At 41.4% G+C, this 25,241-nt stretch overlaps 2 protein-coding genes across 4 annotated transcripts; one reads left to right on the forward strand and one right to left on the reverse strand.

The window, feature by feature from the left end:
- Positions 1–1,190: 1,190 nt before the first annotated feature.
- Positions 1,191–8,180, forward strand: LOC311093798 (phospholipase A and acyltransferase 3-like; the record flags this gene model as incomplete). The annotated part of the gene is made up of 3 exons (XM_084131391.1): positions 1,191–1,311; positions 7,197–7,495; positions 7,694–8,180. 3 exons carry the CDS (start codon positions 1,191–1,193, stop codon positions 7,796–7,798), a joined length of 525 nt encoding a protein of 174 aa, XP_083987517.1. The 3' UTR covers positions 7,799–8,180.
- A 6,113-nt stretch (positions 8,181–14,293) lies between these two features.
- Positions 14,294–24,411, reverse strand: LOC311094182 (uncharacterized protein). 3 transcript variants are annotated; one of them, XM_084131956.1, is made up of 5 exons: positions 24,050–24,411; positions 19,925–19,986; positions 19,802–19,831; positions 15,537–15,630; positions 14,294–15,089 (listed from the first exon to the last, which is right to left on the reverse strand). In XM_084131956.1, the coding sequence occupies exons 1-5, from the start codon at positions 24,233–24,235 to the stop codon at positions 14,529–14,531; spliced, it is 933 nt and encodes a 310-aa protein (XP_083988082.1). In that variant the 5' UTR covers positions 24,236–24,411; the 3' UTR covers positions 14,294–14,528. The 3 variants fall into 3 exon arrangements, 2 of the variants coding, with proteins under 2 accessions (XP_083988082.1, XP_083988081.1); XM_084131955.1 differs by having other exon boundaries at positions 15,525–15,630; XR_014608588.1 differs by lacking the exon at positions 15,537–15,630.
- Positions 24,412–25,241: the final 830 nt, after the last annotated feature.

The raw sequence follows: 25,241 nt of genomic DNA on the forward strand, positions 1-25,241 counted from the left end.
CCGTAAAAGTCTAGTAGACCAACATACCATAAAAATTTCTTCATCCTCGGTGCCACGGTTCAGGTAGTTATTTAGGAAAAACTGCATTTTTTTGGGTTTGGGGGGGCCCAGCGCGGGGGGGGAGTGGCCCCCGGGGACCAAACGAAATTTTTCCGTAGAAGTGTAGTGGGGCTACATGCCCACCAAATTTCATGTTCCCCGGTGCTTCGGTGTCCCTGGTATCGTTGACGAAAAATTTACGGGGGCCCCAGCGCGGGGGGGGGGAAGTGGCCCCCGGGGACCAAACGAAATTTTTCCGTAAAAGTCTAGTAGACCAACATACCATAAAATTTTCTTCATCCTCGGTGCCACGGTTCAGGTAGTTATTTAGGAAAAACTGCATTTTTTTGGGTTTGGGGGGGCCCAGCGCGGGGGGGGAGTGGCCCCCGGGGACCAAACGAAATTTTTCCTTAGAAGTCTAGTGGGGCTACATGCCCACCAAATTTCATGTTCCCCGGTGTTTCGGTGTCCCTGGTATCGTTGACGAAAAATTTAAGGGGGCCCCAGCGCGGGGGGGGAAGTGGCCCCCGGGGACCAAACGAAATTTTTCCGTAAAAGTCTAGTAGACCAACATACCATAAAAATTTCTTCATCCTCGGTGCCACGGTTCAGGTAGTTATTTAGGAAAAACTGCATTTTTTGGGGTTTGGGGGGGCCCAGCGCGGGGGGGGAGTGGCCCCCGGGGACCAAACGAAATTTTTCCTTAGAAGTCTAGTGGGGCTACATGCCCACCAAATTTCATGTTCCCCGGTGCTTCGGTGTCCCTGGTATCGTTGACGAAAAATTCAGTAAGGTGACGGGAAAAAAAAAAAAAAAACTTTGACAATCCCTATATGACCGCTTTCGCTAGCTACGCTAGCGGCGGTCATAATAATAATAATAATAATAATAAATGAATAAACAGTCACAAATCAAATCACCAACCAAGAGTTTAAAAACTACACAAGTTGTTCTCTAAGGAAACAGAAAGCTAAACCTTTGAAACGAGCTCATGTCATGTGTACAGAAGCTGCTTTTAGGCAAACTTCACACTTTCTTATTGTTTTATCTATTCACAAGTTCAATGTTATTTTAGATAAACAGTATGATATTATATTTTGACAGATTTAAATGGCTCTGTATCTTTTTTAAATATTACACCTGACTGACTGATGTCTCTCCTATATGATAAGGATCCGGAGCCTGGAGACCTCATTGAAATCTTCAGAGGGATATATCAGCACTGGGCTTTGTATGTCGGCAATGGATATGTGGTTCATCTGATCAGGGAAAGTGAGTGTTTTTATTTTTTACATGCTTTACATGCTTTACACGCTGCCGTTTGACCGTATGCCGGTGTGACGGAGTGGTACAGGTTTCAGACACAAGGAATTTTGACTACGCCACCCTTGGGAATTTCACCCAGGGAAATATAAATGACACCTAAAAGATTGTCATTAGGTCACACAGGTTCGACTCTCTCTTAGGAAGGTAGGCAGAAACGTGGGTATCAAAAAAGTACAACATTTTATTAATACAAAGTTAAATTTAAAGAAAGAAGAAAATCACATTAAAATAGCATCCGTTGTACACGGCAACGTCTGATGGCTGGTTAGAGGTGCATGACTGACAACGGTTTCAAATAAACAAAAATAACAAAAGACACATACACAACACTTCACATAACTAATATTTGCACAACTCACAAAAACACAAAACTACCGAGCTCCTCACCCTATCTCTAAGGGATCGCCCAGCCACCCTGCGGAGAAAGCTAATTTCAGCCGCCTGTATCCGGGATCTTGTCCTTTCGGTCATGACCCAAAGCTCATGGTGATAGTAGGAACGTAGATTGACCGGTAAATCGAGAGCTTCGTCTTGCGGCTAAGCTCTTTCTTCACCACGACAGACCGGTACATTGACCGCATTACTGCAGAAGCTGCACCGATCCGTCTGTCAATCTCCCGTTCCATCCTTCCCTCACTCGTGAACAAAACCCCAAGATACTTAACCTCCTCCACTTGAGGCAGGAACTCTCCACCAACCTGAAGTGGGCAAGCCACCCTTTTCCGACTGAGGACCATGGCCTCGGTTTTGGAGGTGCTGATTCTCATCCCAGCCGCTTCACACTCGGCTGCAAACCGTCCCAGTGCATGCTGAAGGTCCTGGCTTGATGAGGCCAACACGACAACATCATCCACAAAGAGCAGAGACGAAATCGTGTTGTCACCAAACCTGACCCCCTCCGGCCCCTGGCTGCACCTAGAAATTCTGTCCATAAAAATTATGAACAGAACCGGCGACAAAGGGCAGCCCTGCTGGAGTCCAACATCCACCGGGAACAAGTCTGAGTTACTTCGCAATGCGAACCAAGCTCCTGCTCCGGTCGTACAGGGACCGGACAGCCCTTAGCAAAGGACCCCGGACCCCATACTCCCGGAGCACCCTCCACAGGCCGCCGCGAGGGACACAGTCGAATGCCTTCTCCAAATCCACAAAGCACATGTGGACTGGTTGGGCAAACTCCCATGAACCCTTCAGAACCCTGGAGAGGGTATAGAGCTGGTCCAGTGTTCCACGGCCTGGACGAAAACCACACTGTTCCTCCTGAATTCGAGGTTCTACTATCGGCAGTGTTCTCCTCTCCAGTACCCTGGCATAGCTTTTTCCGGGGAGGCTGAGAAGTGTGATCCCCCTGTAGTTGGAACACACCCTCCGGTCCCCCTTCTTAAAAAGAGGGACCACCACCCCGGTCTGCAATCCCAGAGGCACTGTCCCCGACTGACACGCGATGCTGCAGAGGCGTGTCAGCCAAGACAGCCCCACAACATCCAAAGACTTGAGGTACTCAGGGCGGATCTCATCCACCCCCGGTGCCTTGCCACCGAGGAGTTTCTTGACTACCTCGGTGACTTCAGCCCGGGTGATGGACGAGTCCACCTCTGAGCCCTCAGCCTCTGCTTCCTTAATGGAAGACGTGACGGCGGGATTGAGGGGATCCTCAAAGTATTCCTTCCACCGTCCAACAACATCCCCAGTTGAGGTCAACAGCTCCCCACCTCTACTGTAGACAGCGTTGGTAGGGCACTGCTTCCCTCTCCTGAGGCACCGGACGGTTTGCCAGAATCTCTTCGAGGCCAGCCGATAGTCCTTCTCCATGGCCTCACCGAACTCCTCCCAGGCCCGAGTTTTTGCCTCCACAACCACCCGGTACCTCAGGACACTTACCAGAAAAGGACAATGTGCACTATTATCCTTTCACAGGCCCTGGCTCCTGCAGTCCGCTTGGCCTGCCAGTACCCGTCAGCTGCCTCAGGAGTCCCGCAAGCCAACCAGGCCCGATAGGACTCCTTCTTCAGCTTGACGGCATCCCTTACTTCCGGTGTCCACCACCGGGTTCGGGGATTGCCGCCTCGACAGGCTCCGAGCAGCCGCTTCGACAATGGAGGTGGAGAACATGGTCCACTCGGACTCAATATCTCCAGCCTCCCCCGGTCAAAGCTCCGCCGGAGGTGGGAGTTGAAGATCTCTCTGACAGGAGACTTGGCCAAACATTCCCAGCAGACCCTCACAGTACGCTTGGGTCTGCCGAGTCTGTCCAGCTTCCTCCCCCGCCATCGGATCCAACTCACCACCAGGTGGTGATCAGTTGACAGCTCCGCCCCTCACTTTACCCGAGTGTCCAAGACATACGGCCGCAGGTCAGATGAAACGACCACAAAGTCGATCATCGACCTCCGGCCTAGGGTGTCCTGGTGCCACATGCACTGATGGACACCCTTATGCTTGAACATGGTGTTCGTTATGGACAAACTGTAACTAGCACAGAAGTCCAATAACTGAACACCGCTCGGATTCAGATCAGGGGGGCCATTCCTCCCAATCACGCCCCTCCAGGTGTCACTGTCGCTGCCCACGTGGGCATTGAAGTCCCCAAGTAGAACGACGGAGCACTTTCCAGCACCCCTCCCAGAAACCCCAAGAAGGCCGGGTACTCTGCACTGCCGTTTGGCCCGTAGGCACACACAACAGTGAGAGACCTATACCCGACCCGTAGGCGCAGGGAAACGACCCTCTCGTTCACCGGGGAGAACTCCAACACATGGCGGATGAGCTGGGGGGCTATAAGCAAACCCACACCAGCCCGTCGCCTCTCACCATGGGCAACTCCAGAGTGGTGAAGAGTCCATCCTCTCTCAAGGAGTGTGGTTCCAGAGCCCAAGCCGTGCGTGGAGGTGATCCTGACTATCTCTAGTCGGAACCTCTCAACCTCACGCACAATCTCAGGCTCCTTCCCCACCAGCAAGGTGATGTTCCACATCCCTAGAGCTAGCTTCCGTGTCCAGGGATCGGGTTGTCGAGGCCCCTTATGGTGGTGAGCCCACGGGAAGGTGGCCCCACATTGCTCCTTCGGGCTGAGCCCGGTCGGACCCTGTGGGGGGAGGCCCAGCCACCAGGCGCTCGCATACAAGCCCCAACCCCGGGCCTGGCTTTTTTCTCATAAGGGCTTTTTGAACCACTCTTAGTCTGACCCGTCGCCTAGGACCTGTTTGCCTTGGGAGACCCTACCAGGGGCATATAGCCCCGGACAACATAGCTCCTAGGGTCATTCGGGTACTCAAACCCCTCCACCACGTTAAGGTGGCAGTTCAAGGAGGGGCAGACAATAATAATAATAATAATAATAATAAATGAATAAACAGTCACAAATCAAATCACCAACGAGATACAAATATTCAAACAATAGAAAGAAAGAAAAAAACAAACAAATTAACTCAGTTCAAACAGAAGGGGAGACAGGCTCGCACGGAGCAAACACGTAGTGTTGTGCTCCTGTTCCAACAATCAGTGAGCATCAACCCCAAAATAAAAGCAAACTATAAATCAATGAAACCAGACAGCAACAATCCCCTTGATTAGTTGGAAAATAAGGGGCTGCAACTATCGAGACAGCAGAGAAAACGATCAACACGAATGAGAGGGAGAATCCTGAGCCAAATACAAACAAAGAAAAACAAAACAATTACTAAGATTTATGAAACAACTGCTAAACTTCTCAGCTCATAACTACATGCCCGACGACACTTACCGGAAAAGGACAATGTGCACTATTATCCTTTCACAGGCACGGGTACACCGCATTCATATAACCCGCCGTTTAGCTGGAATACAGGGATACTGCACATAACATCAGCAAATCCCTAAGCCCCGAACAAAGCCAAACAATCTGCTTTCCACAGAACAGTTCGCACATAACTGAGAGGCGAGCAGTCTTAGAATCCACTCAATGAAACAAGCCAAAGGAACCAAGGAGGGGAAAAGACAAGCTAGAATGCAACAATGAATCATTAATGCCACACACACAGCAACTAGAAGCAAAACTGCTACATGCTAACCGCACATACCTGCAGCTAGTGTCATTCATAGACAGTATATAAACTGGACACAGCGACCCCATGGATTCAGCAGAGACAGGTTAAGTCAATTAGAAGCACTCTCTTCCTGATGGCTGAGCGACTGCGCAGAATCAAACTGAGCTTGACGACTGTGATGTGACGTGAGCAACCCGTCTGTCTTCTAGTAGCTGTGCCAAGAGTAATCTAAATCATTCCCTTCCGAATCTCACAGAGACGGAGAGTGTGAGTAGGAGCTGTCCATGAGCTGGAGCAGGAGCAACTTTTGCTAGGTATTCTGATTAATTATTTTGTCATTTTGCCTCTACGTCCCCCTGATTGCCCGACAGCTTCTCCTGTCCATACGGTAATCTCTCTACTGTGCAACAGAGAGTCGCGTGGTTATGACACAATCGTTAGCCTATTTTTACAAAAACTGCTTCTACGGGGCCATAACGTAAGATACAAGGTCATGGAGCCTTTTATACATTTTCGTGTTTCTTTAGAAATAAATAATGGACAAATGGAGTCTTTAAACGCCTCAGATGTAAAGTTATTCGCTGTCAAAGTGATGCCAAAATGAATGGTAGTCAATGGGATGCTAACAGCAGGTGATGGTCTGCTAATCAATGGCGGCGCCCGGGGAAGCTTCAGTGTTTTATGAGATATTGTCCCCCTGGTGTCAACAACAGAAAGGGGAGGAGCCGGACGTGACGCATCACAGGCTATAGCCAACCAGCTCTTAAATAGGAGGAGCTCCTCGCTGTTAGGTGCTCACAAATGTCAATCACCGCCACTCATCTCATTCATTCGGTTACACCGGGAACGATCTTAAGAACTTCTGCAATAATATGAGCCGCTGGAAAACCTCTGGTGTGTGTCTGTAGCTTTAACAGCATCACTAGTGTAATACTTAGTTCATAATCAGAATATAGACACTTAAATATATTCAGGCCTAGCATTAATTTAGTTATAAAGACTCGTTTCTCAGTGTTCCTCCTCAGCAAAGTTCTGTTCGACCATCAGTTTCTCATCAACACACTGTCAGTTAAATATGCACTTTAGTTAATCACTGAACAGAATGTGAGTTTCACAAGTGTGCTGAAATCATGAGCTTGACTGACAGCTTCAGTGATTATAGAGCGACGGAGCCGTGCTCACTTTCTGTGTCACTCAATCACTAAATATGAGGGTAATATCTGAGTGTGAAAATATGACTGGAAACGGCTAATATGAGCCAATAAATGCTCCTCTTCTGCTGGTCACAGTGGGAATTATTGTCTTTTTATTTGTAAATAAAAGTTTAAATAAGTGAAAGTTTCTAATAAATGTTGGACTTCCTACATCTTGAAACGTTCGGTTTTACGATCTCAGATGGACGAGGAAATAATGATTTGTTCATCACATTAAAAATAACATTTGAAGTCCTGGAAAAGCGTTGCATGTGCGTATCCAATTACAGACGTGTTTCTTATTCCAGCGTTCCCGTTAGCTTCGTTTTTATTGCAATCAATAAATCTGGTTTATTGGCAAATAACGTACATGTGCTAACTGCATTACAGTATAAATACAACATTAAAAGATCAACCATTGATGGTTTTGTGTGGATTTACAGCGAGTCCAGAATGACAGCTAACAGGAAATGCCCAAGCTGGCTTATTGAACACCAGGAAGTGACCGTGCACATGCTCAACTGAGCTGAACTCTTACTGAGTCTGAAACATTTATTCCATTCAAGTCTCATGAGTCATGATTGCTTTTAATTTTCCATTTCTTTCTCTGTAGCCGGCGCTGGGTTCAGCAGTGTGAGTTCCAGCAGTGTGAGTTCCAGCCGTGGGAGTTCATTAGGAGAAGACGAGGCCATCGTGAAGAGAGAGAAACTTAAGTATGTGGCTGGCCGAGATAAATACCGTGTCAACAATCTTCTGGATAAGCTCTGTGAGCCTCGTCCCATTAAAGAGATTCTGAAAGAAGCACAGAGCCTTGTGGGAAAGATACGTCCCTACAATGTGATTAAAAACAACTGTCAGCACTTTGTTACGAAGTTGAGATACGGAATATCACTATCCCCGCAGGCACTGCCGGTACAGTAGATCGACACGACCTCGCATGCAGAATCATATTGTAGGATACTCATTAATGTCTCACATGAGCAAATCACAGGTTTACAGACTATATTAAGCTCAAATTGTTTAAATTAATTTAAAATTAGGATTAAGGTCACAAAAGCAACAAGTTTTCACACAGTGATTTAGAAATAAATACTTTATTTATTCTTCTAGGTGGAAGCTGTGGAATTTGTGGGAGCTGTAGTTGTGGACGCTGTAGTACCTCAGCCTGTCCGTTCAGTTTGGGAAGATGTTACTGGATGGTTTAGAAAAAAATAAACACGGAAATGGGAAATTAAATTATTTTAATTTGGATTATTTTAACTTGGATTATATTAAGTCAGCAAATGTATGGTGAATTGTGTTTAATCTGAATAAACACCTCACAGCACTGGCATCCTTGCTTTTATTCATTTAATTGTTTCAAAATTTACAAGACAACGAGAAGCAGACACAATGAACAGTGGGAAATGAAGGACTAAAAGTACAATGATGGAGGCCTTGGATTATTAATTAAATTAAAATAAATAATTAATATTAAACAATTTAACACACACACAGTTGTATAAATCTCGGCCACAGGCAGGGGCGGATTAAGGTGGTCGGGCCCTAGGCTCTGTGTGTGAGGCCCCGCATATCATTATGCTTTACTGGACACTTTTATTCAGTGCCGTACATAGTCCACACACACACAGTAATGTGACCTGATACACACACACACACACACACACACACACACACACACACACACACACACACACACACAGTAATGTGACCTGGCACACACACACACACACACACACACACTGAGACAGCCAATACTGCAGTGTTTCCTCTACATTCCTCAAGGGGTGGACCATCACAGTAAGAAAGTTACGAACAAACAAAAGCACAAGCTCAAGGCCCAGTGCTGTCGAAGCAGCGGTTTAATAATGACCCAGAAACACCGGCTCTACAACCACAGCTATCATCAGCAGAGATGAAGATATCACCCTCTGCCTCCAGAGCCACTGAACTATTGCAGAGGAAATATGCAACTATAAACAGCAGAGCAACAGGACTATTATTCTGCTGAACTGTGGAAGAACTAAAGCGGCACGGCTTGATCTGTGGGCGACCAATCAGCAGAAAGGGGACCAATCTCAAGCCCCGCCCACATGTGGCAATCGAATATTCAAGCCATAAATCCATTATATACCCCTCAATCTAAAATATAAAATCAAGTCCAATTCTTTTATTTTAAAATGAATAAATGAGTCGTTTTCTTATTTTTTTGCTTTCAATTTTAAATCAAAAAACGAATGAACTTCTTTCTTGATTTCCTGGCAGAGAAGTCCTTAATGAGGCCAGTAAAATACTAAAATCCAATTTGCACAGAACATTATTTTCAATGGACATCAGAGACGGGTGATTCAGTCGGTTTTCAACGTTGGGTTTGGTTTTCTAAATGTGAACTTTGTCACTGTTTTGGAGCGCACTAGCTTATAGATAACAGTAAGACTAACATACTCATACTAACAGCCAAAACACTTTAAACAGGGCAATATTTGAGGGAACAGGCGTTTGGGTGTCCAACACCATTGTGGACGTTATTGAGTGACTTATTCAATCCCACATTCAATCCCACTGGAACTGTGTTCTAGAAATACATCTGATATTGATATGAGGGAAGGCACAGATTCAGAGGCATACGGTACTGTCAGTATTACACACAACAATGCAACAATAATAAAACAATGCACTGACATTTACTTTTTACTTTTGATACTTAAGTACTTTTAAAAACGAGTACTTCTGTACCTTTCCTTGAGTAAAAATAGGTCTTTACAACTTTTACTTGTAACGGAGTAATATTAGACCAGTAGTGTCTGTGCCTTCACTCAAGTGAGGAAGTGTGTGCTTTGTCCAGCTCTGGACGGCGATAAAACAGTTGTTCTGAATGTGTCGCGGCCGGACCGCTCATAGTCAGGCTCAGTGGATTCATCCGCTTGTTTTTTCCTTCTCCTGTCTCTGGGACAAAGGTGGAGACATGTTTTTTGCATCACTCTCAAAGTCTTCTGGTAGACTGGCCAGATAATCCCTTATGGAGCTGGCCAATATAGCAGCATTACATAACTCCAGGTCAGCTGTCTGTAAAGCAGTGCTAGTCTTGTGGAAACACTGCCGTATGTTGCTCCACATATTCCACAGAATGGCTTCCTCTAGTTTGTCCATCTTCACACACAGAGTCCTGGCTTCATCCGTGCAGTAAGACATTGGTTTGTGTCATCACTGATCTTCTGCAGCGAGTCCTGGATTCTGGTGTAATTCTGGTGCTTTTGTTGCTTGTGCGTGAGCTGACCATCTAGTGTCTGGAAGACTTCTCAAAGTCTCGATCCTCTGGTTGTCATTTGGCTGTAAACCCGCTCAATTCCTCCATCTCAAGGCAACAGTTCACAGTCAATCTCCACCCACCGCCAGCCCAGCGAGTAACATACGCCAGCCTCTCTGTGTCTCTCTTCATGCTCAGCTAGACCCACAGCTGCATGCTTCCACTCACTATAGCCTGATGTCAGTGCAGACCGCATGTCTCTGTCCCCACACAATTCACACGCGAAACGAAACACGGAATAAAGCAGCCGTTCTCTGGGCTGAGTTTCACCATTCGCCAGTTTACCTTTACACAGGGTTTTGGAAAAGTACCTCTTTTGGTGTTTATATTGTCTTTCTGAGGCAGCAACATCTGTGTCTTTGTTCTGGCGACTTTCAGGTCCCATTTTAATCCAACATGTCTTCATGTCTTCATCAGTTTATCCCAACATGCCCTCATGTCTTCATGTCTTCATGTCTTCATGTCTTCATCAATCTTATCCCAGCATGCAGGGTCCGAGCTGTAGGTAGCAGGACTTGTGTCCGGGGATTCCCTCCATCTACGAGCCGGTGAACTGTGTCTGCAGATTTAAGATCTGTGTGTGAAGCGCTTCGGGAGGCTGAAGTGTCTGACTCGGTCCCTCTATCTCAGTCTCAGACTCTCGATCGAGTGAGATGGTAGTGAGGCTGCGGCATCGTCACGGCGGCCATCTTGACTGGTGTCTGAGGACCAGCCTTAAAACCAACCCGTGTAATATGTGTGTCATTGTAAAATAACTCCCCCGAATCCCCTGAGATATGAGCGGTGACATGATGAGCTGAGGATCCGCTGCAGGAGTTTCACCCCGGCACCGATGCTAGCCGACGCCAGTCCTGTGGGTCTAGTCCTCGACTCCATGAAGATTCAGCAGCCGTGAGCTAGCGGTGGGGGGGCATATGGAAAAAATATCATATCATGATTTATCACGATTCTTTTTCATGTTGGTTTTACTATTTTGCAAGTGACTGAGCGGTACAGCCACACATCACTTCCCTATTTTAAAAAGGTAACAAAATTTATAAAAAAAGTAAAAAAAAAGCACATGCAAATAATGAACTTTTGTGAATGTACATGTGATTAACATGTGATGTGAATGTATGTGGCTTTGTACAACAGTAGCGTCTGGGTCTTAGCACTAGTTTATGTTAAATATTTTGTAAGCTTTATATTCTAACGGCTGAACACATCAGACACACTTTTGGCAGAATGTCCTTGCACTCTTCAGCCTGAGGGAGGCGCTCTAATTATGATTAAAAGACTTTAGTACACACAACAAACCCATAGAATGCCATCTTAGAATTGTCTTAATGTACAATTTATTGCGTCTGAATTTTGTTTCGAATATTGTATATAAATCTATTACATGAGCATGTAAAAACTAAGGGTTTATGCTCTCATTAGTTTACTCCACTACTCCACATAGGAGGAACAGACATGACCTGATGCAGACCCTGATGAAGCGGCCGGATGTGGTCTTGCTCTGGAGCTTTAGCCTAGGCGAGGGAACGTGGAAATAAACGGGGCAGTTTATTAATGAGCGCTCGCTGCAGTTCCACTCTTCACCACAGATTTACACTGGGACACTGTGTGGCGCTGTAGAGCCGGAGAGGGCTCTGAGACCGGCTGACCCACGGGATTCATCAACACATGCCGGCCGAACCCATGCGCTACATTTAATATATCCTGCTCACTTTATGACTTAAAATAGTCTAGAAAATCCCAAAAATATTCGTTGCAGAATGCTGAACACATTTATTTATTCAGTGTATATAGAGGTCTGTGTTTGGATGAATATTCTAGACTTGTGTGAGAGTCGTCTCCTCATACAGAGACAGAGGCGCCAGAACTGAACCATACGTCTACAAAAGCAGATCCTGGAGACATTTTGATCGTCCTCGATCAAATATTGTGATATTGCACACCCCTACCTTGAAGTGTCCAGTCAATTTAGTGATTTTCCTCAGTATATCTTGGTCATGTTGTTCTTTTAAACTTTGTATTCTTCATTTTTGTGCTCCACTATCGTATGCTCTTTCTGGCATTTTGCCGCTATGCCGTCTAGCAATAGCAGTGACGTAAATGAAGATGATTGACATGATCTGACCAGGAGCTGATTGGACAGATTTACCCAAATGCCACATCTATCCAATCACCTGCTTTTTTAAATGTTTCTCATGGGCCGATGAGAGTCTATTTTTGTTTGCGCTGAAGTACATTTAAAAAAGAAATAGTCTGGCCAATCAGGAGCCTATGCTAGCCTGTGCTAATCGTGGCCACAGCGGCAGTCATCAGGGCCCAAGCTGACGGGGACTGGGACTCTTATTTTGTTTAGTTCCTGTTTCTCTGTTCAGTTCTGGTTACTGATGATCTCCTCGTTAGTTTCTATGGTTAGGTATGATTATTACCTGTCAGTCACGTGGGTCGTCTTGTATTTAAACTCCTGTTTTGTTCAGTCCCTTGTCGGTTATTGTCTTTTGTAATGTGTATTTCTCCTACGTTCATGATTAAAGTCTATTTAGAGAATTTGTGATGCTTGTCCAGTAACGCTTCACAAAAGCCACTGGACCATGGATCTTATTATGTGTTTTTACAGCAAAGTTCACTTTGACCCTTCACTGAAAGTTGGGGTTTGATCATAATATGTGTGAGAACTCAACATTTAAATGTAGATTATTTGCATATCATTTGATGCCAAAATTTCAAATGAATGTGAAGATATAATTTGCAGCTCAAAACCACTGAGTGCAGAAAAAAACAAATTTCAATAAAAATGTGAAAATATCAAATAGAAATCAATCAAAACATTTGAGGCCTATATACTCTCACAGCAAACACATCAGTGGTTTTATATCACTGTAAAACGACACTTAGTTACTATGTTTGATGTAAGATTATTGGTTAATTATATCCTGTGATGGTTATAATGGCAATGCTTTGGTCGTCATGGAAACAACACCACATGACAGGTGAGAGCAGTGGTCAGTAATAATGAGTGTAGGAGTCACTGGTTTATTTCCCAGACTCCTCAGCGCTGCGTGTGAGATCATCACTGCCCTCTGCTGGCGGATCTGGAGTACAGGCAGAGCTCGAGTCATGAGGAATCCAGTGTTCCTGGATCTGGAAACACTTCACAGCTCCACGTTAGCATCATCACACAAATCAACCCGCTGATATTTACATAGGTCAAAAATAATTCATTAGCCGTACTTAATTGAATTGAAGACATTTGTACATAAAATTTAACTGAATTCATTCAAAATAAATCAGTTTAGTAAGACTAATTAGCTCTTCTGGCTAATTGCTATTTGGTAAGATTAGTTCTTGGCGGCTCATTGTTTCTGCCTACAATGAGGACACGATGTTTGCTAATGTGATGGAGTTTTTAATGAATAAAATAGTAAACTGTATATCAAACTAATCATAATTCTAACATCTAACATTACTTCTCTTTCAGGCCTAACATTCTCACACTGGAACAAAATGTACTCTGAAGATTGTGTCGAAACGAGTGGAAAATACTGAGATGCTGGCTAGACAATATAAAAAATATAACAGTCTAGAATAGTCTCATGACATACTGAGTAATCAAATGAACTTCTAACCTTTTCTATTTTTCTAATGATTTGAGATAACGGTTTGCTTCTACCTAGTAACAGAAGGGTTTGCCTATGAAGAACCAATCAAATTGTTGGGAAATTATGTAATGTATCGTGTTATTTTCGCCATCCTCGTTTTCTATAAAAACTGTTGTGTTCTTTTTGCTGGTGGGATTCTCTCTGAGATTTGTCTGAGATCCTCCGGCTGTGATTAAAGCATGTTCGAAGGCATTGTCTGAAGTCTGTCAGTTATTATTGCTGTGCAGTAAGTTAGTTAGTGGAACAAGTTATTTAGCGAAACACTAGAGACCTTACTTCTATTACCAAGTGATAGTGTTCGAAAGGGGGCGAGACGTCGCTTGACTCTTAAGTGGGGTTAGATTCAGAATAGCTACTCTTATAAGCGTATAGGCCTATAGGCGTCAACCCGAGCGGTCAGAGGCAACTCAACTGAGTATAATATTTTCAGGTGTCAGGGACATTCGGTTCAACCCAAGTCAGATGCGTAGAGGACAAATCTACCACAATAACTAACGCCATGATTTGTTTTATCTTAGAACTGAACATTTCTGACATATGGACATTACTCTGACATTATCACCTCTGATTACAGATCTCTCTAAATTAGAGGCTTTTTCTGTAAAGCTGCTGTGAAACGATGTGTTGTGAAAAGCGCTATAGAAATAAATGTGAATTTAATTGAATGTTTATGCAACTGGATTATCTCACTGAAAGATCTCTCTATATTCAGGCTGATAGAGAAGCAAGAACAGAAAACAGGAGACAATGGAAAGTAAGAATAGATTTATTAAATAAATGCAGTTGTGAGAGAATGACAATCAACAGCAGTGAGATGGAGAATCACCAGTTTGACAGTCTTTACATGGAATCATCAGACGGATTTATGGAGACGATTACAGAGAAATAATCTCTTCACAAATACAAATGAATGAAACACTTACACAATAATACTCAACATTACCACAATAAACGAGGAGAGGACGGAGACAGACTGAACTAAAAATTAATCAGTTAACTTCACTTTTATCAGATTAAAACAGCCAGGATGTGTAATGGCTTTTATATTTTTGTAAGAGACTATAACAGCAATAGCGTTAATGTAATCGCTGAGCTTCTCATATATAATCTCTTCGTATTCTTTATATACTAGTTGACACCACATAGACTGAAAAAGTGAACAAACTTTTTTTGTAATTTCCTCGCTTAATTTCAGCTTTTTCACATGTCTTTTCAGCTCCTCTGCCTGTTCTTCTCCAAAGTTCTTGAACTCATAAAATGTTTTTTTCTTATTGGGGAATTTCATTTCAAATCCTATAATGAAGCTTATTTCTTTCCAGGTCAGTAAGTTAGATTCAAGCATTTGTGTTTCACCAATATGATCTTTTATAATTGCACTTGTCTTTTTACGTTTTTTCTCCCCCTGGAAGCATGTAAATGTTGATCTACGGTGTTGTTCACTCATCTTTTCTTTTAACCGCTGTAGTGTGTTTTTAATCATAGGATCTTCACTTTTAATCAGGACCTTTAGCTCATCAACGATGTTTCCTGATGCACCATAAAAGTCCTGGAAGGCAATGACAACCTCTATATTATAAGTACTGCACATTTCCTCAGAGAACCTCATTAACTGACTTATACAACATTCACAAACTTTTCTGTCCAAACAGGGACTATATTTAGTAAATATATATATAGTTTTTATAATTTTCTCTTTTCCTTCAATTTTTTCTTTTATTTCACGAATACATTGAACTTCACTGTGAACCATATGAATAACTTTCGCCTTTAAATCTTTAACTGGATTAAAGGGTCCGATTAATTCAAACAATCCGTCTTTAAATTCAATTACTGCCAAACCACACTGATTGAGAAATTTTTTTTTATCGATATTAAAATTCTTTATGACCCCTGAAACCTTAGCAGACATTTCTTGATTTTCAGAAAAAAATAAATGTATAGGAAGCAGATCATCGATTAAATGAGACATTAATTTAGTTACAATTATTTTTACATATTTTTCCCTGTCACTCAAATCGATAATCTTGATGTTGTCATTTTCATCTCTGTAGATCCACGGCTCCTTGTCCTTCCACGACTCCCTCAAACTGACCAAACATTCAGAGAGAAACCAAATCAATACACAAACTAATGACTGTAATTATTGGCTTCACAGGGTTAACGAGAGCAGAGAAGACTTTAGCATTCAATGTTCTTCCACTAGAAAAGGGAAAACACTTTTATAATGGCTTGTTATGGTCTGGCAGAACATTTTCCAAAAGTGAATATAGTAAAAATTTGCTTTTAAACACTCCCATAGTATATGATTACAAAATGAATACCTTTCTTTTTATTAAACACTGATGCAACAGCACAGTTTGTGGGGAAAGGCATTTTTGTTAGTTTTGTTTTGATTATAAATCATATAAATGTATTGAGAGGTCTTTATTTCACAAGCAGGGCTTTTTATCCAATTAATTTGGCTAAAGCAATATGTTTTTATTAGTTCAAATTTGTTAGCCCCAACAACAAGGGCACTTTTTACCCCAAATACCATATTTTTACTGCATTGTAAAAAATTGCTGTAAAAAATGGCCAAATTTCCATTAAAACAGCAATATACCATAGAAAAAAATTAATTCTGGGTGATATATGTCGTTTTCAAGAAAGTAGCCTACAGGAATATACTGTGAATTAACAGCACTTAAAGTCAACACTCAGAGACTGTGTTCACAATCACACCCTAAACCCTCATTCACTATTCCCAACATTAGTTCACTAATATAGTCCAATTAACTGAGTAATTAAAAACAATTGAGTTAATTCAGACACTGATGAACACCTGCTGTTAACAAGCAGAATCACTGAAGGAAAGATGAACAAGAAGAACAGAAAAAAAGATGAAATCAACTGAAGATAGAAGACATTAAATCTCTGAATATCTCAGAAGAGGAGAATTAAACAACTACAAACAGCATTACCAGCTTCACTTATTACTAACCAGACTGACTTTATTTCTGTCAGACATCTACAGAAAGTCTTATTTAAAGGTGACAGAGGTTAAGATGTTTGATTTTTTGTTTTTGTTTTTTCATTTTCATTTTCATTTTTTTTTTCATTAGTTGGGCTTTTGACCCTTGACTTGTGAACATTAGTTTTTCTTTGGCTGCGATAGCTGTGTCTTTAAAATACATTTGCTATTGCAAAAAAGCTGAAAGAAAACAGGATAAGATGACAGTGATTATTTGTTAATGGTCACAATCATCATCTAGTGGCCCGATTCACTGATCCCATTTATTGTCTAATGTATTTAGATGGGTGATGTTTTGTATTTTTGATTATAGTATTTCTGTGCCGAGTCCGACCGAGGCAAGATGAATGAGAAGTTTATTTTAGCAGTCAGAAACTGTCCAATAATGTATGATATGTCTCCGTGTACATACAGTGGTATTAGCCATGCTGACTCCGAGCCTGAATGGTTTCGTGAACTCAGAAAGACCAGTATTTGCCCATTTGCTGCAGTTAAATAGCCGTGAGCACTCGCTCTTTCTCATTCATCTTTAATATTATGCATTTTATGTACTGATTCCATTTATATTCGAACTTTTCCTTCCAAAATGTTAGCTTGTAACAGCAAGAAAACAGATTTGTTGTCTACAACTGTGAATGTCACTCATAAACATTACTAGGCAACCAGTAGTGGGAACGCCCACTAGCGACCTCACCGCCAGCCACTGGCGACATGCAGCGACAAAGTCGCTTGTAGTGTGAACGGGGCTTTAGTTTTACTCCAGAGAATCACAGTAAGAACTGAATAAACACAGTATAAGAAGTGCGCATTAAAGTCTTATCCATAATCTCTCTCTCTCTCCCTTTCATTATCAACAACATACACAGTGAAGTACACAAAACACTCGTTACAACTAACAGTAAACAAATATATACACACCTTTTCAGTGTGTGCTTAATAAACTGGTAAACCTTATATCCGTAAAACGACTCGATGAGCTGTGATAAAGTGCGCGCTCTCACTTTCATTTCTGCCGTGATCAGTAACGTTAGTCCTGTCGCTCCGGAGACTGTAAGCTGGATCACGAACAGTACAGATCCACCCTCGAGTAACAACGGGAGTAAATGAAGACTGCTATGTTCATTCTTACATCCATCAACAACACACCTCAATCGCTTAGGAGACATTCTTGTCTACAGATGCTCAAGCGTCGAACAATGGCGGACTCTGTGTCCAGCTCACTCAGGGCGGGGCTATGCTCAAACTGCAGTGTCAATCAACAGTCGTGGGCGGGGCTTGTGTCCAGCTCACTCAGGGCGGGGCTATGCTCAAACTGCAGTGTCAATCAACAGTCGTGGGCGGGGCTTGTGTCCAGCTCACTCAGGGCGGGGCTATGCTCAAACTGCAGTGTCAATCAACCGTCGTGGGCGGGGCTTGTGTCCAGCTCACTCAGGGCGGGGCTATGCTCAAACTGCAGTGTCAATCAACCGTCGTGGGCGGGGCCTGTGCAATTCTACGTCACACTGCATAGAATCTGAGAACAGCTCGTTCTGAGACAGTGCTTATGATTTATTGAGATTGTAAAAAAACACTGGGTGGATTTTTATCATTCTAGGGTGGTTTTGCTCACACACTGCCAACACACATTTATGTTCAAACACCATGTAAAAGTGAATTTTGCATAACAGGTGCCCTTTAACTCAAAAGATGGCTTGATTGAAATCTGTGTAAAATGTTTTGTATTATTATAATAGTAATAATGTCTAAACTGTGGCCTCTTTCCTCTCTACTAGTGCTGGAGAATAAGGGGATCACAGATAAGCATGATTTACGATCAGAACTGAAAAGAACTCCACCTCCTAAATTAAGCCTGTGTCTAATTGGTCAGAACTCATCCAGGAGGCTGGACAAACATTTGAGTTAAAATCTTAGCACCCGAACAAAGCTTTAGAAAAAGAACAACAACAAGGTTAGAAAAAGTGCGCAAAGGGAGAAGAGACCAGACAGACGAGTAACCATGTAAACGAGCAGAAGAAAGAACCCAAATCAAGATCAGAAGAACATGGGTTCAACAGCTTCAGTCAAGCCATCTAACTACTCTCGTCTCAGTTTTCTTTCTTTTCTGAATTTTCCTTTCTTTTCGTTGTGAGTCTCGGTTCTAAGATAAGTTTTGCAGCAAAGTTTCGGTCCACGATTCGACTGCAAGCCAGCTTCAAACAAAGACTTTCCATCTATCCGCCAGCACACCACGTGATCGGCCGCCCCCAGACATCTATCCAAGCACGAGGAAGATGCCAGCCACAAACCTGGAAAACCCCTTTTACGCAACGAAGGGAATCCCGAAAAGGAACGCAAAGACAAGCAAGTAGCCTCCAGACTCTTAAGCTGAACTGGTGCATTGATAGGCCTATATATTAATAACCCGCCTAAGAAACGAAAGAAGGGTTAAATTACTGAGTGATGGTTCGTTCAGGTCAGGTCTTATAAGTGCATATAGAAACTTGGGATTTCATCATCTCACTCTTAAAACTCATTCTTTCCTCACTCTCTCTTTCTTTCTGCAACTCGTATGAATGTGTGTGTGTGTTTGTGTTAGATATTAGTTTTATGTGTTAGAATAATCAATAAAGTCTTGTTTGTATTTTAAGGAGAAGTGTTACTTGTGTTATGTGCTTACGAATTTAATGTCTTAAACTACTGATCTAAGTTACCTTGCTAACTATAGTGTTTATGGATATTTATATCCGTTGCAGAGCTGATAGTTACAGCCAGTTCAAATGAACCGCGAACGAGTCATTTGCTCGGTTGTAATAAGTGATTCTTTCGAATTCCCTATAAATTTATTAATAATTCCTTTGAGCTAAATTGACGAATCACTACAATTACAAATACATTACACATAACAACATCTAAACCTCTGTTAATTCTCAATAGGAATTTCTGTAGACATATGAAAAAATAAATAACGTCAATCTGGTTATTAATAAGTGAAGCTGGTAATGCAATTTTTTTTAGAGTTGTTTATTCCTCATCTGCTGAGATCTTGAGAGATTTAATGTCTTCTGTGGCTGGAAGTCAGTTGTAGTTTTTGTGTTTCACTTTTTTCTTGTTGTTCCTCTGTCCGTCAGTGATTCTGCTTGTTAACATGAGGTGTTCATCACTAATGCTCAATCATCAGTTGATTAATCACTGAATAATATCATTAACTTCAACAACTCAGCACATAAATCTACGACATTTTTAAAACATTAAATATTAGATCAACTTACCAAAGAATCGACTTCGAGTTTTTAGGCCATCTATAGTGGTTTGAAAGAAAATTAAATCAATTGTGTGTTTTAATGTTTGTTTAGTCCTGCACATTCTGTACACATATATATGTTGTATTTTACCTTCTGGCCTTAAAATGCTTTCTTTTCATCTTCCTTCTTTTCTCATCTATCTTTCTTCTTATCTATAATGGAAAAGAGAAATCAGAGCCAATCGTTAGTATGATTTTAACCTTAATGTAATCAAAGTTATTTAAACATTTAAATGTATAACAGTACAGTAAGAGCCAACTCAATATCTGAACAGATTGTAAATTCATTATTGTTTCTTTGCTTCTTGGTTGGTTATTGAATGTGTTATTTAATTTTTTTATGTTTATTCTGATGTTTTATTCCTGTTATGTTTCTCTATTGGCCACTATTAGTATATATTATATGATGCAGGTTGTCGTAGTAGTAACATTTAAAAAACGTTAAAAAACAAAAAACAAGTCTCACACAAAAATAGATAAACTGTTCCTCTGTATCCCTTAAGAGAGCAGCCAGAGGAATGGAGCACAACTGGAAGAAAACAAAACTAGAGGTATTTTGCAAAGTTAAAAGCTGCTAGATCTGCTTATTTTTCAACTCGATTAGAAGAAAATAAACAAAACCCTAGGTTTTATTTGAAACAGTGCATGGCTAAACTAACAAGAAATAAAGCTTCTACTTCTGAAGTTTCCAAGCCGCACAGCAGTAATGACTTTATGAACTTCTTCACTTGATTTATAATATCAGGGAGAAAATTATAACTATGCAACCGTCTACTACAGTATCGCATCAGGCAGTGCATTGTAGCCTCACTGAGAAAAAATTTCATTCATTCATTGCTATAGGAGAGGAAGAATTTTCTAAACTCGTTAAATCAAGCGTAGCGCCAGTTCTGGGAGGTCATGTTAGTCAAGCTCGCATCAGTGACTCTCAGCTGATCCACGTCTACCTGTAGGAATACGACTCCTATCACTGTATATAAGCTCCTTCAGTATTATCAGCAGTTATCGCATTTCTCAGGAGCTAGTTAAATGGCGAAATTCGGCAGGCAAACCGTATCATCTCACAAGGAATCGTACAATCAGGAATTTAGCGAGAGAAATTCGTTCCCCACAAGGATTTCACCTCAGATTAATTCAAGCTCATGAACTTGAACGCGAGATTCGCATCACTGCATTATTGACACAGGACTCGATGTGATTCACTCTCCATTCATCTCTGAAAGTCAAGAAGACAATGACCTGCATAATGAGCAGCATAATGAGCCTTTCAGTCAGGTGTGTCACTGAGGGGGTACCACAAGAAAGAATGCAAGGACAAAATAAATATATATATATATATATATATATATATATATATATATATATATATATATATATATATATATATATATCCTATATAATCCAAATATAAATGAAAGTCAAAAGCACATTTTTAGTACAGTCATACCTGAAAACAAATCCTGTTCACATAGGCTATATGGGCCATTTTACAGAATTGGTTTAAAGTTAGAGGAAACATCTTGATTTTTTTTTTTTTTTTTTTTGTCTTTTTTCAAAAAATTTGTATGCATGCAAATTGTATAATATCCAAGGAAAACATTTCTAGTGATTGTGCCGTTAATTCTCATACTGTATTTTCAGAAAGTTTTGGCAAGCTTTTCAGGTATTGGCAACATGCTTGTTTGCCCTTGGCTCACTTTAGGTAACTGCAAAAAAAAAAAAAAGCATCCAGATTGCGCTGTCAGTTGGGTTTGGGGTATATTGGCATATGGTTTTGTTTTGGGGGGTTATTGCTGCTCTCCCTGCTCTTATCCATGCTAGGCTGTATGGATGCGCACGGAGTTCTCGCCTAGAACGGAACCATACCGCCAATCCAAACTGTATGCTAATTGTCAATCGTATCTAAATCGACATCATGTATGTTAGACCATATACCAGCTGAGCTACTGAGAGATGCTTCCAGAGGTCATAGATCCTCTTCTTAATATCATTAATTCATCTTTGTCACTAGGATATGTACCAAAAACTTTTAAGCTGGCTATGATTAAACCGCTTGTTAAAAAAACGCAACTTGATCCTACATAATTAGTCAATTACAGGCCGATCTCCTTTTTAGAAAGAAATGATATCTGAGGATTTCCAGTCAGGATTTAGACCGTACCATAGTACTGAGACTGCTCTCGTTAGAGTCACAAATGATTTGCTCTTATCATCTGATCGTGGTTGTGTCTCTCTATTAGTGTTACTCGATCTTAGTGCTGCATTTGACACCATTGACCACAACGTTCTTTTAAATAGACTCGAAAACTATGTTGGCATTAGTGGAATTGCACTAGCATGGTTTAAATCACACTTATCTGACCGTTATCAGTTTGTAGCAGTAAATGAAGAGATGTCTCATCAATCACAAGTTCAGTATGGCGTACCTCAAGGCTCAGTACTAGGACCGCTGCTGTTCACTCTGTACATGCTACCATTAGGAGATATCATTAGGAAGCATGGCATTAGCTTCCACTGTTATGCCGACGATACTCAGCTGTATATTTCTTCAAAACCTAACGAAACTTACCAATTTCTACTAGTTACGAAACTAGTAATTTCCTACTACTTAATTCTGAAAAATTTGATTCTAATTATTGGACAAAAAACTTCCTTACGTAATAATCTAGAATACTGTCTAACACTCGATGGCTGCTCTGTCAAGTCTTCGTCGTTGGTTAGGAATGTGTGTGTGTGTGTGTGCGCGCTCTTTGATACCAATCTTTCATTTGAAAGTCATGTGTCTAGTATCTGTAAAACCGCATTTTTCCATCTTAAAAATATATCTAAATTACGTCATATGCTCTCATTGACAAATGCAGAACAATTAGTTCATGCGTTCATGACCTCAAGGCTAGATTATTGTAATGCTCTACTGGGTGGTTGCCCTGCACGCTTAATAAACAAACTACAGCTGGTTCAAAACGCAGCAGCTCGAGTTCTTACCAGAACCAGGAAGTATGACCATATTAGCCCAGTTCTGTCAACACTGCACTGGCTCCCTATTAAACATCGTATACATTTTAAAATATTGCTGATTACTTTCAAAGCACTAAATGGTTTAGCTCCGCAGTGCTTGAGCGAGCTCTTAGCGCATTATAGTCCATCACGTCTATTGCGATCTCAAAACTCCGGCCAGTTGATAATACCTAGAATATCTAAATCGACTGCTGGCGGCAGATCCTTCTCCTATTTAGCACCAAAACTCTGGAACAGTCTTCCTACCATTGTGCGGGAAGCAGACACACTCTGTCAGTTCAAAGCTAGACTAAAAACACATCTCTTTGACATAGCATTCACACAATACATTATAGACTTCTATAATTTAATGTTAGGCTGCATAGATTAGGTCAGCCGGAACCGGGAACACTTCCCATAAATCCTGATGTACTCGTTACATCATAAGAAGAATGGCATCTACGCTAATTTTAGTGTCTGTGTTTATCCCCAGGTTTTCCCGCAGCCTGCCGGATCCAGGCCGTATCCAGATCTGATGAAGGACCTTCGCCTGGACCCGATGACAACGCAGTGCTGAAGTGCCAACTAGTCTCTCCCTATGGAGGATCCCTCTACCACTCTATAGATAAAGCGTCATCGGGAAACTCAATTCGCGTATCTACCCTGAAGTGACAAAATAAAATAAAATTCTGTATCAAAAATTATAAGGAAACACCAGTACTTTGTTTAGGCTAGGCTTGTAGGGAATTACAAACCTGCGCACATATATTCAAACGCACATAACTATAGAGCCAGCTGTTAATGCGCATGTGAACGCCATCAGCGTTTCTCACAGGTTCACGTTTAAAGTCTGTGTAGAGAGAATGGTGTCGTCTTAGCGGCCCCTAATTTAATAACTAATGATCGTTGCGACGGAAGCGAATCAATCAAAACTAACTTTAGCTGGAGAATGACTTTATTAAAGAACCGCTATAAAGCCAAAACAATCTCTGTTACCGTAAATTATATGTTTATCTCTGTAAAGCTGCTTTGAAACAATCTACATTGTTAAAAGCGCTATATAAATGAGGATGACTTGACTTAAACCTTAGGTCTGTAAAGCATTCATGAATCACAACCATTCAAGTTCAGATCTGTGCTCTAAAAGGGAAATGTGACAGTAAACCGGTTAAGAAGTCCGATAATCCTAAACTAATTCAAACAGATCAGAATTACTCACCCCTCGTCTTGTCGCAGGAATGCCTGGGGCAGGAGCTCCTGAGACACTCTGATCCAACCCCAACCCTAACCCTAACACTAACTTATTTTTTTGATGGAGAATATCTGTATGTCGGCCTACAGTATCCTCACTCTCAATTGATGGAACCATCGAGTCCATTTCCAGCAGAGCTGGAAGAGTCCTCATGCTCCTGCCCAGGCTGGATTCCTCTGTAAAAACTTTTACTTCTTTGAAATATTCACAATTATAATTATTTGAATTTACTACTGTTTTTATTAGTTTTTTGTCACAGTAAATTAGCTTTTTTATTGCATGATTTACGTCAAGTTACCGTTATTTATAATTTAAATGTAAGTCTACCTAGCTTTAGATCAGGGAGTTTGCTCTTTTATAGTGTGATTAGGCCACATCCTTTCAAGTTTTGGGATTTCCAAAACCAGTTTCATTGGTGCTGACAAACCAAAGAATGCTGTTGATCTTGATTCACTGACGTAGGGTGACAAACAACACCAGGAGGGAGAAAGATTGACTGCACTTCCTTGAGCGTGTCATTGATTCATTTAATTTTTATTCAAAGTAAATGCCTTGATAACTTTCTTTCCGATCCTGCACACAAAAACAAAAAATGACAAGCCCAATAAAATGTTTGCATGCACAATCACAATGGGGCTAAAGATACAAGTCTGATCATGTTCACGTTCAAATCTGAGCATGATGAGTGTGATTTATGGTTATCCGTGTCCACTTTATACATAACATTGCTGTGATGTGGATTTACTTAAAGACAAAAAAATATATAATTTGCAACAAAAAACGTTGAATATATTTACGGTAGTCCTCGTCACTTCCATTAGTTGCTGCAGCTCTAAAATCAGACTCTGATTCTTCTATGTTTGACTGATGGGAAGAATGTGTGGTGTACGGTTTGGGCACAAACACACTGAAATCACTCTGAATTCTGGGAATGTTCATTTTAATTCAGTGTGTCATAATCAATCAAATATCTGGATTTAGGGATAAACTTTGCAGTATGTTTTATTAGTGTTGTTTTCCATTGAATTTTAAGTACCTTTCTTGAGGCACTATAACGAACAGGTCTGGTTATTAATTTCATCGTCATCAGTCAAAAATGTTTGAATCAGGGCGTCACTTTATAGGAAACAGGAACACATCGCACCTGCGGCCTCTTGAG

Source organism: Abramis brama (genome assembly GCF_963993115.1).
Source record: "Abramis brama genome assembly, chromosome: 12".
Taxonomy (NCBI): domain Eukaryota; kingdom Metazoa; phylum Chordata; class Actinopteri; order Cypriniformes; family Leuciscidae; genus Abramis; species Abramis brama.